Source organism: Stegodyphus dumicola, chromosome 6, assembly GCF_044657685.1.
Source record: "Stegodyphus dumicola isolate Sdum_Otavi_A_Nest chromosome 6, ASM4465768v1".
Lineage (NCBI taxonomy): Eukaryota > Metazoa > Arthropoda > Arachnida > Araneae > Eresidae > Stegodyphus > Stegodyphus dumicola.
Window position 1 is genome coordinate 229,550,276 of NC_140773.1, and position 15,306 is coordinate 229,565,581.

General features: G+C 36.7%; 1 protein-coding gene across 3 annotated transcripts in view; it reads right to left on the reverse strand.

The window, feature by feature from the left end:
• Positions 1-15,306, reverse strand: part of LOC118182448 (uncharacterized) — a 66,925-nt gene that overhangs the window by 26,781 nt on the left and 24,838 nt on the right. For 2 of the 3 annotated variants that reach the window (XM_085819627.1, XM_035351791.2), the window contains 3 exons: positions 13,280-13,360; positions 7,291-7,426; positions 1,263-4,837 (listed from right to left, as the gene is read on the reverse strand). In XM_085819627.1, the coding sequence (XP_085675753.1) occupies positions 1,379-4,837; positions 7,291-7,426; positions 13,280-13,360 (3,676 nt within the window). In that variant the 3' untranslated portion in view covers positions 1,263-1,378. Of the gene's footprint in view, positions 1-1,262; positions 4,838-7,290; positions 7,427-13,279; positions 13,361-15,306 lie in introns of those variants that run through there. The other variant, XM_085819628.1, reaches the window with a different exon arrangement.

Genomic DNA, 15,306 nt, shown 5'->3' on the forward strand with positions numbered 1-15,306 from the left:
CAAGCACATCATTCTTAGACACAGCAAGCCATGTATCTTATTCAGCGATCAGCCCAACTCCTAGCATAAAGGAAATCGTCCATTTTGGTTGAACTCCTTGTCTGGCAGGCATGATTCCGGGCGGATGCCTGCCACTGCATGTCTTCGATGTCACTGCATGTCTTCGATGCGGGCAGTGGGACCGCAGACCGCCAATGGAATGAATCCTATAAAGGATTTTAGGGAAACTATTGGAAAGCTCTTTGTTTACAGGAGGGACAAAGCGAGGTCACACAAAGCATAACTGATCGACAATTTCCTAGGAGACAGGAAGAATTCACCGTATGATGTGATAAAGGAAGTCACCGAATTTATATATTCTATGCAGCATGTTCGGAATTCTCTAAAAGGAGCCATTACATATCATTGGACTACCCTTCGGGCATTAAAATCTTGGCTTTTAGAAGAATATGATTTCTTTTTACTAGCTATGATCAGCAATCTCATTTATATTATTACAATCCATTGCGAGGCATGTAAGGTTGCACATTGTAGCCATATTCTTTATCATCCGAGTCATGTTTTATTCGTTCTAGGATTCATATGAATATGACAAAATATTTACTCTCTGATTAATTTATTATGTTACTGTTGGTTGTCTTCTACTACTGATCCACTGCGTGAAAAAAATTCATTATTACCCAACCGATATAGTGGTTAGAGTTGCCGACTGCCGTGCCGAAGGACCCGGGCTCCAATCCCGGAGAGGGCATAGATGTTTGTAGACGTATAGTGACCGTGCGGCATGTAAGCACTCTAAACATTAGGGCGAGTCGAAAGTCCTTTTGAGAGGTTGGTGGTAGGAGACGCTCGGACACGTCCATCCTGGGTGCTCTCCATCAAACTTGGGGAGGACGGAACTGATCTAAATCGTACTCTCACCTGTAAGATGCTTAAGGCTGTTGCCAATAATAGACTTAAACTTGCGCTCCTTGCCACGAGGAGTTTCCTGGGCTTAGTCTGACTATAGGTCAGACAAGTCAGCATTAGCAACCATAAACATTTCGTCAGACTCATTTATGTCTGCCAATTAAAAAGAAACCGAAATTCACAAAGTAGAAAAAGACAACTGTACTTAAAAACTCTAATCAGAGAACATTTACAACAGCTGAAGAATACTCTTTATAATTTACCGAAATTTTCTTCTACTTTAAAGACATTTCATTCAATGACAACAAATTCCCATAATTTGAATATGGAAGCAGAAGAAACGAATGGAGCATTTTAAATCATTTTATTCTGTTACGTACAAAATAAAAATTACTTATCTTAAAAACATATTTGACGACAGTAAATGATGTTTGCAGTTATCTTTTTTTCACAGTACTAATGAGTGGTTTTAAGCTGCCAAAGTGGACTGTAGAAGTGTTTCTGGGTCTTGCAAATGTTTTCTCTTCAGTTTCCTTTTTTTGCCAGCTTTATTTATTTTTTTCTTTTTAGGGTTCTTAGGCTTTACGTTCTCGCTCAGTTCAGCATTAAGAATATTGTTTGCAGATTTGGATTTTGCCTGATTCGCTGGAATTTCATTTTGATTATCTGGAATATTAGAATCTTGGATGCTGTTAGTGAATGTGCTTTTATTCTTTGCAATAATTCTTGTTATTGAGTGACTAACATTTTTAGATGCACTGGTATTTGCTTTACTTTTATCTGTGTTATCTGTGATTGATTTATTTTGTGAAGTATTCTTCCTGCTTTCAATATTTATCAGCTTTCGTCTCTTCTCCTTTTCGATCTTTGCAAGCGCTTTCTCTACTTTTCGTACTGGCAAGTTTGTGAAAGTCTTTGCCACCTTACGACGAGTTTTTTTGCCGATTTTCTTGGTATGGATTTGGGTTATTCCTTCTCTTTGTTCAAGGTCATCCTTCTCGCATGCATTAAAAATAATTTCTTCATGTCCACTGCTATTTTGAGAGGTCGCCATTTCCTCAATCTCTTGAAAATCTTCTTCGTATCCATTAAAAGTAATCATTTTATCTTTAACAACATCGTGGATTGCTGCGATTTTTGATTTTCCATCTAAATTCTCTTCTGTGGATTCGCTAAATGCGCTTTGTTCGGCCATAAAAGCAACCTGGATCATCGACTGTATGTGCAAAGATGTATTGCTTGCCATATTCTGATCTTGTTTATTTGTTTCGCTAAGAGCATGACTTCTCAGATCCTTAAAATTAGTTTCAATATTAATTATATTCTTAACCTTCCTATGGTATTTTTGACATTTTCGAAATTGATTTCTGTTTTGCATAGTTTTTATCTGGCAACCCGAATATTTAGTCATTTTACTTAATTCTGATGTTTCTTTGCTCGTGACTTCCAACGTCGAGAAATTTTTATCGGTTACTTGAGCTCTACCATTATTATTAGACTTCTTTCTTACATTTTTGTTCGTTTTCTTGAGAAATTTCGTACTATTCTTATCTTTCCGTTTCATTCTTACCTGATTTTGAGGTGCATCTGAACATGCTTTCATATTTTTAGTTTTGCAGTCACTTTCTGTAGTTTTCATTACGTGCTCACCAGGTATTCTGACATCTCTATTAGAGTTTTGAAATCCCAAATGCTTTTCGCGAACAATATTTAAATTTGATAGATCAGCAGTGACATTCTCGATGTTTCTGCAATCGGTATTCGCATTGCAAACGTCAGTACCTGTTTTGCTCCTGGTGATAGGTTTATTTGCTTTCTTGTTTGACCCTTCGTTTTCATTATCTTTGAGCGTCTCTGAATTGAATCTAGAATCCTTAACATTGTGACTGTTTTCAATTATTTTAGCCATGCATTCAATAAATTTCCAATTAGCCTTGCATTTTTCTGCCCCCAGAAATGGTTTTCTCAACGCCAACTGGTTTTCTTGTAGTATCACTGCAAGATTTTTAATATCATTAGTTTTAAAACTCTTGTCGTAATTACCGGTTCCTGTTTCACGAAATGGATTTCTCTGTTTTGGACTTCTGACTTTGTAGGCAATTTTAATATCTCGTTTAAAATTTTCTTTATTTCTCACGAGATGGTCTGGTTTTAATCTTTCTGAAGACTTCAAACTTGACAGCTGCCTAGGCTTAGTTTTCAATACTTTCGTATTTCGTTTTATATTCATTTCATTCCGCTGAGAGGTCAAATCATCTGTCATTAAAGACTGTTTTATTTTTTTAGCAGCAGTTGGCAGAATACTTTTAGTAGTTTGCAGTTTCTTACATTTGTCTTCCACTGTTAACTTATCTAATTTTAATTTTTTGTTTTTAATTTTTTTACTCATAGCAAATGCTTTCTGCACTGTTCTTAATGGCAAGTTTGTGAACGTTTTTATTACTTTGCGATGAGATCTAACGATATTAGATGCTTTATTTTCTTTTATTTTTAAAGATTTATTAGCAATACTGAATTCACTTCTTGAACAGTTTGCTTTCCTAATACATCTGGAATCATCCACCTTATACATTTTTTCATTTCCATTCTGTTTTTTCTTATAATCAGATTTTGCAACGTTTAGTTCTGCCTCGGCTTTAGTTAAATCTTCCATAGCATTATTCGGGATTTTATCATGACAGGAGTATTTGTTAGTAATATCAGGATCGGTGCCCTTGATTTGAGTTACACTTAAGTTTTGACAAACCATTTTATTTAGGTTAGTAACTCTGTAACTTGGAGATACTGTCTGAAGCTTTTTGTTTATGTCTGCTTCCAAATACTGGTCTTCTTTTATGTTGTTTACGAAGTGGCTTTTGGTGCCTTTAATTTGATTTTTCAAAAAATGAGCTACTTGCCCTTTTTTACCATTTTCTTCATACTGGTCTGGAAGTTCTGAATGTTGTAATTCTTTCTTGAAAACCTTTTCTGAGACTTCTTCACTTGAAACGGTCCTTTCCATTTTGGGTTTAATGCACTTCGCATGAATTTCTTCATTGCTTCTTTTATCATCTTTTTCACATAAAAAGAGAACCTCTCGAATGATATTGGCAACATACTCAAGCCTGATTTGCTGAGAGAGTAATTTCTTACTCTGCGACATATTTTTATCCATACCCTTATTCACCCTTTTTATATCCTGCGGTTGGGTATTTTCAGACGCGGTTTGAATAGCTTCACGCAAAACTTGAAGTATTTCCAGTGGTGCCTCTCCAATGTCAACTTTATTACTCTTCAAGAGAGTATTCATAGGTTCGTCATTTAGTTGTTCTTCTGCTGGGCAGTGCTTTCCATTTTCCTTTACCCTGGTGGTCAACATTCTATTGCTAGACTCATTTCTTTCCAATTCATACTTCTTAGGATTGACTGAAGATATATTTGATTTATGGTAATCGTTTCCATCGCCGTATTGGGTGTTGCGATCGCTCGCTGGACCTGAAACATTCCCAGTAGATTTTGAAATTTGAACTTTAATTTCATCACAGTTAATAAGTTCTGGTAAATCTAAGCTGAAACTCGATCGACATTTCCTTGCTCTGAGAACAGATACATTTGAGCAACTCGATGTGGCAGTGTTATGTGATGTAGTACGAAAGGTTCCATCTAATCTCTTTGTATTGTCCCAGTCACTTTTTTCAAAAGATTCCTTTGCTAACATAGTGGTGTCCTCAAATGAAATGTTCTTTAAGCTTATTGGAACAGACACTTCGTTTAACGTGCAACGTTCATTTTCGGGAATTTGCTGTCTTGCATTACTTTTGTCACCTTTCAATGTGCTTGGTACTTCCTTTTCTTTTAAAATTTTACCTTTCCGGGTGGATTTAAAAATGTCAATGGTCGGATTCAGAGATTTTGGTTCAGTTAGTCTCAGATTTCTAGGCTGTGTGCTCTACAAAATAGTAAAACAAACCGTTATAAATGCTAACGTGAATTATTATTTAACATTCAGCAGAAAGTTTTGAACATGCATTGAAAACAAATGGAAAAGAAAGCACGTTAGATAGGTAAGTAATGAAAGTTTATAACATTTTCCCGAGTATCATAGCAGGGGGATAAGATTAAAAAATTTCTCGAATATTTAACTAACTTTAGAAACTGAGATCATCAAGTTTTTATAAATGTAGTAAACCTCAAAAATCCAAAGTGACGTTTCTAGATTTCAACCACGCATCATCCAATCATAACTAGACATGTTAAGCACTTACACTCCGAGAACACGCAAGAAGCATATAACAATTACTAACATTCTTCCTCATTTAAAAAGCACTTGGGGATAAATTAGAGATGTAATAGACTAAACAGTGTTGATGATGACGCTTTATTTTTCACTAAATGTTAAGTTGGTGCCATTTTAACTGACGGTTAACCATCCAGACGAATAGTGGTTAGCAACATTAACTGTTATACTGAAGGTCCCCGGTTCGAATCCGGGAGAAGGCGTGGATGTTTGTAAGCGAATAATGTCTTCGCGTCAAGAGGGTGCTCGAAGTACAAAAAGAGCGAAATCCCCTCGAGAGGTTAATGGTAAGGAAAGAAGAATGGGAGACCCTCGGACAGCACTGAAGGTGTTCTCTCTCGGAATTCCATTTGGGGTGGAAACTTAGTTACTAAGGCCCGGCGATACCTAATATGTCTAACTGGATGCACAGCTGCCTGGCTTGTTTCAGCTTATACCTGTAGAGACTGTGAGCCGCTTTGATTGGTGTAATAATATTTAGCGTCCTCCCCGGGGATTGACTCAGGAGAATTCCTAAGAAGTACAGGCTAGGATCTGTGCTTAGGCAGTCTCAACCACGGGGACATATAATTTGGCTTCACAGGACTAGAACCTGAATTCATTCTCATGTTGGTTTAGGCGTGACAGGGACCGTACTGGTATTGTCGTGTCTGTTCCTCTGTCTGTGGTGGGGCTATATCGTATGATTTCTAGGTGCTCCTAGGAGAAGTGCCTTGCTTGAGGTTGCCAACGAGCGTCTGGAACCTTGATACTGGGCTGTCCATATCCTCCCTCGCGGCGCCACCAGGTGGACGCCTGGAAAGATCAAGTTTCTGTTCATGGCCGAAGTGATTTTTCGTGCCTGAACTTTGGCACACTGATTTTCCGACATAAATTTTCCTCTTCCCCTCCTGGTGGGGTCGTGGAATGTGAGTTTCTGGTCGCCCCGTCACTTTGGACTGTGCAGGCGAGCCGCCCTCACCGATCGCTGTCCGACTCCTTTGGAGCGCCTCTAGGGTTTGAGACTTTTGTATGAGAGGCATTCTTTTCGACAGCCACGTAATAGAGTCCCTTCTCCTGATGCATTGTCATTGTAATAGTTAGCGGTGATGGGTGCCGTATCTTTGATCTTGGTTCCAAAACTTGAAGGAGGGCTTGGATATTTGCAAGTGAATAGTGTCTGTGCGGGATGGAAGCTGTTAAAATACTGGCGAGCAGAAAGTCTTCTTGAATGGTTTAGCTGTAGACGAAGAGGAATTGATGATCCTCGGATTACTCCCAAAGGTTATGCTTTCCATACCATTGGAACTATCCCTCTAAAACCATTGATAAAGCTATGGTGTCCCCCTCACTTCCTCCCGTCTCATCCTGTAAAGACCTTTAAACTTTTGTGGAAGCAAGAAACATGAGAAATCAATTATGTCCTCTCTAGGTTCGAGTGATATATTTTGCAGTTGCTAGCTGGATATAACAATCAATCAAACACGAGACTAACACACGTTAGAATATGTTATTCTCGTGGTTAGTTGATTATCATATGATTCCTTAAATTCAGAAATAAGCGCAGTGAACTAAATCCTAATTGTTCTTATGAAAGCAGGAAACATGAAACCTCAGTTATGTTCTCGCTGGAATTCAGACTATGGATCTTCCATGGATTAACTGAACTTTCTAAAGTACTTATTTGCATATATTTTTCGATGATTTTTATTGTAAAATTTATTATTTTCTGCTTGAAAGGAAAATTCCGAACTGAGATAGTTCTCTCCCGTGAGTTATCGGTGAATTATTATGAATTAACTAGTTAATCAACGGCATCCTTACCTTAAGCAAAACGTAATCAAAAAGCAGCAGATAACTCTCGGAAAGTTGATGGAAGAGAAGGATTAGAATAACGATCATTAACACGAATGAAAATATTTCTATGGATGTAAAACACCTCCGAAAATTCTAATTTATCAAGATAATTTTTTCAAAGAATTTTAAGAAACGAAACTCCTCCGAAAAATCAGGTGTCTCATCGTGTGTTCTTATTTCATCTATCTTGTAGGAACGGTAATTTTCCTTACAGTTTGCTAAGTACAGAAAAAATGAAGCATTTATAATAGCTCTATTTTTATATTTACGTTTTGTTCTGAAGAGCTCTTGGAGGATCTATATTCCACTAATTTCTTAACCACGGAAGACATTTTAGCTCCTCTGTCATCGCATAAAGACTTTAAGAATCCAATGAATTCCAAAACTGTGAGTTCTTGTCTTGACCTGTCAAAAGATCATAAGATGAAACCTCGAACAAAAACGCATTAATTTAAAAATTTAGTAAGATATGCTATCACAAAAATATTGCGACGTTACTCATTTCTACCTAATGGATTGCTAACCTGAATTAGAATAAATCATTGCTTCTATTTAAAAAACGAAAGAGGTAAGTGCATTTTTCATCTTAGAAATTATAATCTCGTGTTAATTAAGACAAAATATAACACCATATAAAGCGTGGAGGTTCGCAATTGATTAATGAAAATTAAATAAAAACGTAAACTATGCGTTTATCTTGTATGATTATCAAAAAAAAAAGTCTTGAAAAACTTTCAGACTTTATATTATGTCCGAAAGGCGGTTTTTTTTTTTTTTAAACGCTTTGTGTTTTATTTTCATTTATTAAATATCATGCTCTTCGTACTTAAACCACATAAAATTCAATTCAACAACTATTTCACAAAAAATTTAAAAACAGCATATCTTTAGAATTTTCGATGCACAGTCTCGCGTACTGGAGATAAAAATGTTTTTCCGCACAGCGTTCGTATTGCTCGCTTTGATGACAGAGTTTGTTAATCGAATATACGTCAAAGTTTTACAAAATTTGAAATAGATAATAAAAAAACTTCGAAATTCAAAAGTCGGGTTTCCAAGTGCTCACGTTCGGTTGGAGGGCTACGTTATTCAAAATTGGATGGCCTTAGGTGCTTTGTTTTTTCACAATGTGAGAAACATTCATGCAGATTCTTCATTACTTAATTTCTTTAAATATAATAGATGGCGATAATATTTGGTGGTAACAGTTTGAAACGTGAGCCAACGTAGTGAGTGAAACGACACAAAATATCATTTTGAGACTAATAGCCCTTTGAGGTCTAATGCTCTTTTGGGCTAATAAACAAAAACGTGAATTATCCTGTTTACCTCTTATCCAGTATTGAAAACATTCTAAGAAAATTTAAATATAAGCAATATATGATCGTAGTGGACCTCAAGTTGGAATACTTTCAGATCCACATGCGGTCAGACGACACAAATAAAACCATGTTTCATAGCAATCCGGAACGTATGCATTTTTACATTTGCTGTTCTATATCTGAGGAAGATAACGACAACATACTAAAGAGGTATAAATAAAATTTTGAGTCTGACATTAGGCAAAAAACGTTTATTATCTAAGACATACGCCGAAGCCTTTTACGAAGTGTTTATTTTTTTGAAAGACATGGCACTAAAACCTAACACAGAAGAACGCATGTTAGAAATTAAAATGCTTATGATTCAAAATAACGCAAGATGAGGGTAGAATTGACGAATCAAAACTTATTACAGTGCAAAATTTTGCCACTCCCAGAACAACAAAAATGTTAATGTCTTTCCTTGGGTTGTGTTCGTATTATCAAATTTTTGAAAGACATTTCATACAGGTAAGAACAGGAAACTGAATTTCTTAAGGATCACTACAAGAACTAACGGAATTTTAAGGGTAGTACCAGTAGTGTACAAAGGAGTCGAGTCATGCAGACAGAATGCGGACACACTAAAAGCTAAATTAAATTTTTGTTCTTAGGATTATCAGTTGAAACAAAAAAAATGTCAAAATTAATTCGGATTAGTATCAGAAATATGTTTTAACGCCTATTTTTAAAGAAGAAATTCCATCACTTTATCCACACAATCTTCACCGTGTTATGTTCCATTAAGATAAGGATCCAAGCGTACTGCTCTGTTTCTTGAAAAAAAAAAAATGAGAAATAAAACGAAATTGAAGCTATTCCTTTTAAATGCATTCCACCTAAGTCCTTTGATGTGTCTTCTATTGATTACTGTGTATACGGACTTTTAAAACAAGTTCTTTATAAGCGGCCTCCCAAAACATTGGATGGACTCTGGGAGACTGTAAAGAAGAAGTGGTATAAAATCATGCTTGATGTTTTAAGAAAAGGACTTTTATCTTTGAAAAGGACTCAAGATGTAATATGATAGTTCAACTAAAGGACTATCAGACCGAACATATTGGAAAATCAAATTATGAGGTTTGTTTATATATATAGATCTTTGCCGTTGAAGTCGTTACAAAAATGTGCAGTTAAGTAGAGTCTCAGTAGATGCCCCTCTGTAGAGTAGTTGCAAATTTTAGGATGTTTAGTCAAGAGTGGTCGTTTTCAACACTAACTAGTAGTAATGGTACACAGTAACACAAATTTGTTTCATTCGCCCACAAATATAAGGGCTGTAGAAGGAACTACTGTAAATAGCACGTACCGAGATGCCTGAAAACGTAAATACGAAAATCAGAAATTCAAGAAGTGGTTCGGAGTTTGGACCTTTATGAGATGTTCCAAAGAAATATGATTGCACTCCAATAAATGTACACTTTTGTTCACGAATAAATGCAGATTCTTAAATATAGGATATAAAATGCTAATTGTTTTGTATGAGAAAAGGCATGGTCTGAAAATAATCCTTCATGAGACTGTAAAGACATTACATATTTTTTTGGAAGCAGGAGAAGTGAAAAATGAGCGACGCCTTCGCAGGGAATCGAACCATGGACCTCTGGAATACGCGCCCAGCGTGCAAACCACTACACCACGAAGGCAAGATAAGAAGGGGGGAGAAATACCTTATATACTCTCCCTTTTAAAGGGCGACTGGGATTTTTAGGGGACCCACTCACCAAATCCTGGGTGGAGAGAAACAACGTCCACCAGCCTTTCAGTTCGGTCGCCAATGTAGAAACATTAAGTCCCTCCCCCGAGGATTGACTCAGGCGAACGCCTGGAAAGTACTGGGAAACATCATCATCCAACACCTTTTTAGTTCGGGCGCCACTGTAGAGAAATTAGGTATTTTTTGGAAGCAGTAGAAGTGAAAAATGAGCAACGCCTTTGCCGGGAATCAAACCACGGACCTCTGGAATGCGCGCCCAGCGTGCAGACCACTACACCACGAAGGCACGTTAAGAAGGCGGGAGAAATACCTTATAAAATATAAAGGGTGGTCTAAAACGCATTTCATGTTTGAAAAAAGAAAAGAACAAAAGGAGGTGTAGGCATGTTTATTGTTTTCTTGGGAAGACAATTTAAAACAACGAAATTTAAAACGTTAAAATAACTTTCCCGTGTGGTCTATTTGTGGCACCTAATTCAAATGTGAAACGCGCTCAGTAATTTTGGACTACCCTGTATAAGACTTTTGGAGCAAAAATTAATATGAAGTCCAGTTATATTTTAGGAAAAACATAGCAGATACCATGCAATGATTGGAGTGTATCATTATTTTTTTATCAAATGGCGGGCACTTTCCTATTCCACAATGGCCCGAAATGATGGTCATTTTATTGTGGAGGCACCTAACAAACGGCCACCGTAGCGTCCTATGAAGGAATGGACAGTTAGAAACATGCTTTCTCCGGGAATCGAACCTAGGTACTCTGGCATCGCAGTCGGCTCACCTAACTATTATACCATCTGGCTGGCCGGTGAAGTGTATTATTATGTTTGATGAAAGAAATCACTGTTATGTCCATAAAGACATTATATTAATTACAAAATTACTTTCCATGCAGAAATGCTAATGCAGTTTTACAACTATGGTGATTACTACATACTAAACAAAGAATACAGTAATACAAACTTATGTGTTGCTACATCAAGGTTTAGAAGAGAGCGCGCAGAGAAGCCACGTGATGATGGCGTGTAAATGATTTGCTAGATGGCGTGTAGAATCATTAGGGGTTTTCTTTATGCGGGAGATGTGGAAAATGAGCAATGCCCTCTTCGAGACTCGAACCTCGACCTCTCGAATAAGCGCCGAGTGTCCTACTGCTCCACCACGAAGGCACGTAAAAGGTGGGGAGAAAATACGTAGGATGCTGCTACGATTGCCATGGAAAGCGAATTATCAATGTCAGCCATGTTATTAAAGGAGCGCCACCGTCTGTTCCCGTGAATCACAATTAAGTTCCTTTTGCGTCTTGAAATCGTCTACTGTCGGCTGTGACTAACCAAAAATCTCTTCGAGATCGACTGGTCGATCCTGTCGACTTGTTAGCCTTTCCTGTTCTGAAGTACAAAAGATCCTATCCTGACTGACAAATAAAAGACATTTGAGAAAAAAATTTAGCGCAACTGAATCTATTAAAATGTAGTACTGTCGCCACAAAATTATCTTGAAATCTGTCTGTTCAAATAATTATTCCTTGTCGTATTATTATTTAAAAATGAAAGTACGATAACTAATCGTTTGAAAAATGAAACATTTTTCTCTTTGCTTAAATATACTAATGTTTAATATACACTCACTTCCAAGAGTTAAGCACGAAGATGAAAAAAATTCAAAAAAATCAACAAATACTGCTTTGATTGACACAAAATTCGGTAGGAAAGTAGCATATATATTTGTGCATAATACAAAATCAATAATTATATACAGAAATGAAAACAATATTAAATTTTTATAAGTTTTCAGATAATGACATACTGGACTTAAACAGAATTATGTATAAAATGAAAAAAAAAGGACATTAATAGGGTATGTGATCTCCCCTCATCTGTATACAAAGTTTACACCTTGTGACCATGCTTTCAATTAGGTGGTCAACCACCGAAGAACTAAGCAATCGTCATTCTTCTTGTAGAGCAGTTTCCAGCTCAATAAGAGTGGCTGGGGTGGGAAATGTAAAGATACAGCACGGTCGAGAGCATCCCAAAGATTTTCAATGGGATTAAGGTCGGGCGAATATGCTGGCCACGCCATATGCGCAATCTTTTCGCTCTCCAGGTAGTCATCGACGATGTCAGCTCTATGGGAACGTGCGTTATCGTCTATTAAAACAAAAGTAGGGCGAACTGCTGCAGCGTACAATCTCACAATGGGTTCTAGGACTTCAGCTCGATACCGGACAGCCGTCAAAGGACCCCCGTTTAAAGATGTGCTGATCGGTGCGGTATCCTAATGAAATCCCTGCCCACACCATAATGCTTCCGCCTCGGAATGCGTGATGTTCGGTGATGTTTTGGGACTGATTGCGCATTCGTTGTTCACGCTATATCCTTATACGGTTGTCATCTGGCTCCAGAGCAAATCTTGACTCATCAGTAAACATGACAGTGCCCCAGTCAGACACATTCCAATTGGCATGTTCCCGGCAACACTGTAATCGTGCCCCTCTTGATTGGACAGATAGAGGAACACAAACTCGAGGTACCCGGGCGTACAGTCCACTCATATGTAATTTTCGGCGTACAGTAGCTGCAGATATAGCCTTACCAATGGACGCTGTAACCATATATGTCACACGTGTGGATGTCACTCTGCGATTCCGCTTGGCCACAATTGCAATATATCGATCTTCCGCGGTGGTTGTAACCCTTGGGCGACCGGCTACGGGCTTTCGTACAACTGTCTGTGTGGTTTGGAATTTTATCCATAAACGTGAAATTACAGAATGATGAACGCCGAAGAAAATAGCAACATCTGTGATCTATTTTCCTGCTTCAATGCGCCTCATAGCACGTCAGCGCTCAGAATCTTCCATTCGTCTTCTGGAAGTCATAGAAATACGTATGTCTTAAAAACAAATTGTACGAAAGTTTTAAACACCTTCTATCAGCACTTAAATCTACTTCTGTAACCCTTCATAAAGCTGGCTTCTTATAAGACTGCCTTTTTTGCATATTTCTTGACATGAAAGCGCGACTGGCTGTTACCTAACATATTTGCATACTTCCATCTACCTCTGCAGCGAATTGCATCCTCTTCAATTCTGATTGGCTTCCGGAAATTAGCATTTTCCTCTCCGTGCCTAAGTTTTGGAAGTGAGTGTATTAGTAATACGCTAGCGCTTACTTCAACTTGTTTATGAAATGAATTTCGACGTCATTTTTTGTGATTCTTCTGTTGTCAATAACAGCTGCTTTCTTCAGCCACCTAGAAGAAGTAAAAATTCTTTAAAAGTAGTAACTATAAATCCAACTGTATAGTAAAAAATAGAAAAAACTAGTGGGCAAGCTCTGCCAGATGAGCGGGATGTAGCCAAAGCAAAATTTATAAGTTCTATGTACACCTAAATAGCAAATGTATAAAAACATTTCAATATCAATGAAATCAGTTCTTTCTTTCCAAAGAACAAACAATTCGCAATTTTTTTTTTTTTTTTGTTTTTTTTGTTTTTTTTGTTGCCAAACCAGGAAACAAGAACTTTTAACACTTCAGGTTAGTAATCCCCATGATTTACATTTAATTCTTCATCTAATATAAAATATAATTTTAAAGATAAATAATTTATAATAGATAAAAAGTTAACAAGCGGAACTTCTTTTGCTTTGCTAGTTGAATCAATCTATAGTACTTCATGAAACAAATATATTTAAAATAAAAAAATGAAAAAAATAGTGCAGCATTTCTTTACGTTTCCGATTGTTATTGCTAAGTACAGCCGAATGAAGGATGAGCGTCATAGCACTTGCGACTGTTTATGACCTTCGTAGTGCAAGGTCATAGGCATGGGTCGTATATGGGTCGCAGTGGACGGATTCCAAAAGCCAAAAAGAAGAAGAATTCTGCTTTCGAAGTAGAGAATATTCTTGAGTTTTCGCGACTGATAGTAGTATTGCAGAAAATATATCAATTTAAAAAAATATCAGAGGCACATGAAAAGGTAGACATTCACAGGCGGTAAAAAAATGCAAAAATGAAAACTTCGGTACCCATGCCAAAGTTGGAGAAAAATTATAGTAACCGAATAGAGAAATACTTTTTTCAAATCACATGCCAATACAATACAGATGCCTGTCATGCGTTTCGTTAATCCATTACAAGTATCTTACATTACACCCATTTTGACTATACAATTTGACTATTTGTAGGGTTCCTAAGTCCTTGTCTAAGATGAAACGTTGAGCCACCTAATGAACTACGTACTTATCTCTGAGTTCAAACAGACTATATATTAATTAGATTTGAAAAGATTATTATATTATTAAGACGTAGAATTGAGAAGGGCTCTTTTTTATATTAGTATTGTTAGTATTGTAATCGCGAAAATTTTCGGATATCATATTTCAACAAAAATACACATTTTAACCGTATCGTATGCAATTTAACGATGTTTTTGGGTGCCATCTGTACATAAGGACAGAATAAAGGACTCTTTTTTTTTTTCCCCAAAAGCGGGTTGCAAAAAGGATAAAATCGATTCAGAAGAGATTTTTTCGTAACGTCTGTACGTACGTGCCTACGTATATATCTTGCATAACTCAAAAACGAGCAATCTAAGGATGTTGAAATTTTGTATATAGGACTGCTATAACATGTAGTTGTGCACCTCTCTTTTCGGTTGCAATCTACTGCATCAAAAGTTGGTAAATATATATAGAGAGAGAAAGAGAGACCCATTTTGTTACTCAGTTCCGTGAGCTCAGTTTTTTTTTTAATTCTTATATCTTGGTAATTTATGCTTTTTTTTTTTTTTTTTTTTTTTTCCCTTTAAAAATAATTGAATTATGTTGTTCTCATCCTCCGGTTAAGGTTTTTATGCCTTTAGTTAATCTGCATACAATAGTTGTAGAATTATCAACAATTTAAAAGTTGTTTAAGTACGGCTAAGCCTAATTTTTTACCATAGCAGCCATATTTGCTTACATTCGAAACTTAGCAGAGTAGTGAAATAAGTCTGTTTCTGCACCTTTGGTGTCTTTTTGTTTTTGCGTAGAAATTCTAATTTTAATGGTAAAAATTGTTTTTCATGTTTTATATTTTCCCCTATTTTTGAATTTTTAATAAAGATATTTTGAGGTTTTTATTTATTTTAGCCATGTCGCGAAGTGAGAACTAAATTAATTGAATGAGACATATCTCTCTAATGAAATTCGAGG